The sequence below is a fragment of the Rana temporaria genome, chromosome 10, assembly GCF_905171775.1.
Source record: "Rana temporaria chromosome 10, aRanTem1.1, whole genome shotgun sequence".
Classification (NCBI taxonomy): Eukaryota; Metazoa; Chordata; class Amphibia; order Anura; family Ranidae; genus Rana; species Rana temporaria.
Window position 1 is genome coordinate 2,396,555 of NC_053498.1, and position 1,646 is coordinate 2,398,200.

General features: G+C 56.3%; 1 protein-coding gene across 1 annotated transcript; it reads left to right on the forward strand.

Annotated features, from left to right (window-relative positions):
• Positions 1-720, forward strand: LOC120916147 (claudin-8-like). Its single transcript, XM_040326965.1, has one exon. The coding sequence runs from the start codon at positions 1-3 to the stop codon at positions 718-720; it is 720 nt and encodes a 239-aa protein (XP_040182899.1).
• The last annotated feature ends 926 nt before the right edge of the window (positions 721-1,646 follow it).

The following is a 1,646-nucleotide window of genomic DNA, read 5'->3' on the forward strand; positions in this document are numbered from 1 at the left end:
ATGATCTGCTACTTGGTCCACATCCTGGGCATCCTCTCCGGCGCCATCGGGATGATCCTCACCTGGGTCGTCTGCTTCCTGCCGCAATGGCGGCTGGCGGTCTTGGCGGAGAACAACAGCTTCGTGGTGGAAGGCGGGAGGATCGACGGCGAGTGGCTGAGCCGGTGGGACGGCCTGTGGGTCACCTGCCTGAGCCAGCGCCGCTTCACCCTGGAGTGCAACGACTACGGCTCCCGGGTGTCCCTCACCTCCGACCTCAAGGCCGGCCGCGTCTTCCTGGGCTTCAGCATCGCCATGACGGTCCTGGCCTTCATCCTCTCCCTGATCGGGATCATCATGTCCAGCTGCTGCTCCCGCTGCGGCGAGAGCCGCGAGGATAGGCGCTGCCTGACCCTGACCGCGGGAGTCCTCTACCTCCTCAGCGTGGTCCTCATCCTCATCCCCGTCATCTGGGTCATCATCAACGTGGTCCGAGGGTCCTACGACGCTTCCCTGACCAGGGGGGCCGTCAGGCTGGAGATCGGGGAGGCCATGATGCTGGCCTGGCCCACCATCATCTTCCTCCTCATCGGGGGGATCATCCTGTGCTCCAGCTGCTGCTGCTCCAGGGAACTGGTCAACCAAGGGCAATACAGGCCGGCCTGCGACCAGGGGCTGGTGCAACGCAAGCGCGGCGGCGACGAGCGCTCCTGCAGCACCCCCAGAATGCAGTACATATAAATCTCCACCAGATGTCACCGCACGAGGACTTTACCGACTTAGCTGGGCTGTGAAGGCGCCTGAAATATGAACTGTCTGTGCCGAGTGCGCTCCCCACTTCTTGGACTCTTCCAGCAGACGTCTGAGAACGAACGGCGGAATCTGATTGGGCACTGTTGGGGGGAAACAGACAGTAGAGGGGAACTTTGGCCATTTTTTTTCACCAACCACAGAAATGGACCAGAGATCTGATCTGGGACTTGTAGTCCCTGGGCGGTGCCGGCAGACGCCTGACGAAACGTTTGTCACGACGTCTTTTCTGTACATTTGCTTTATGTTTAGACTGCTAATGGAAATCGACCAATCAGGTGTCATGTATATAATGTGAATGTTTCTTATTTACTGTCTGCAACAATTGTATTTATTTCATGTATGATGTCATAATATTTATATGATGTCATAATGTTTATATGATGTGTTATTATTTATATCATGAGATATTAAAAACAACGCTAAACCACTTCCTGTATGTCGGGTGTAATTCTCGGGATCTGTTCTTATTCTGTATGTATGGACTCTGCACAGTACTGCTGTCCTCTGCCCTGCTGACCCCCTGTACACTACCCTACAAACGGCTGACCCTGTCCTCTGCCCTGCTGACCCCCTGTACACTGCCCTACAAACGGCTGACCCTGTCCTCTGCCCTGCTGACCCCCTGTACACTGCCCTACAAACTTCTGACCCTGTCCTCTGCCCTGCTGACCCCCTGTACACTGCCCTACAAATGGCTGACCCTATCCTCTGCCCTGCTGACCCCTGTACACTGCCCTACAAACAGCTGACCCTGTCCTCTGCCCTGCTGACCCCCTGTACACTGCCCTACAAACGGCTGACCCTGTCCTCTGCCCTGCTGACCCCCTGTACACTGCCCTACAAATGGATGACCC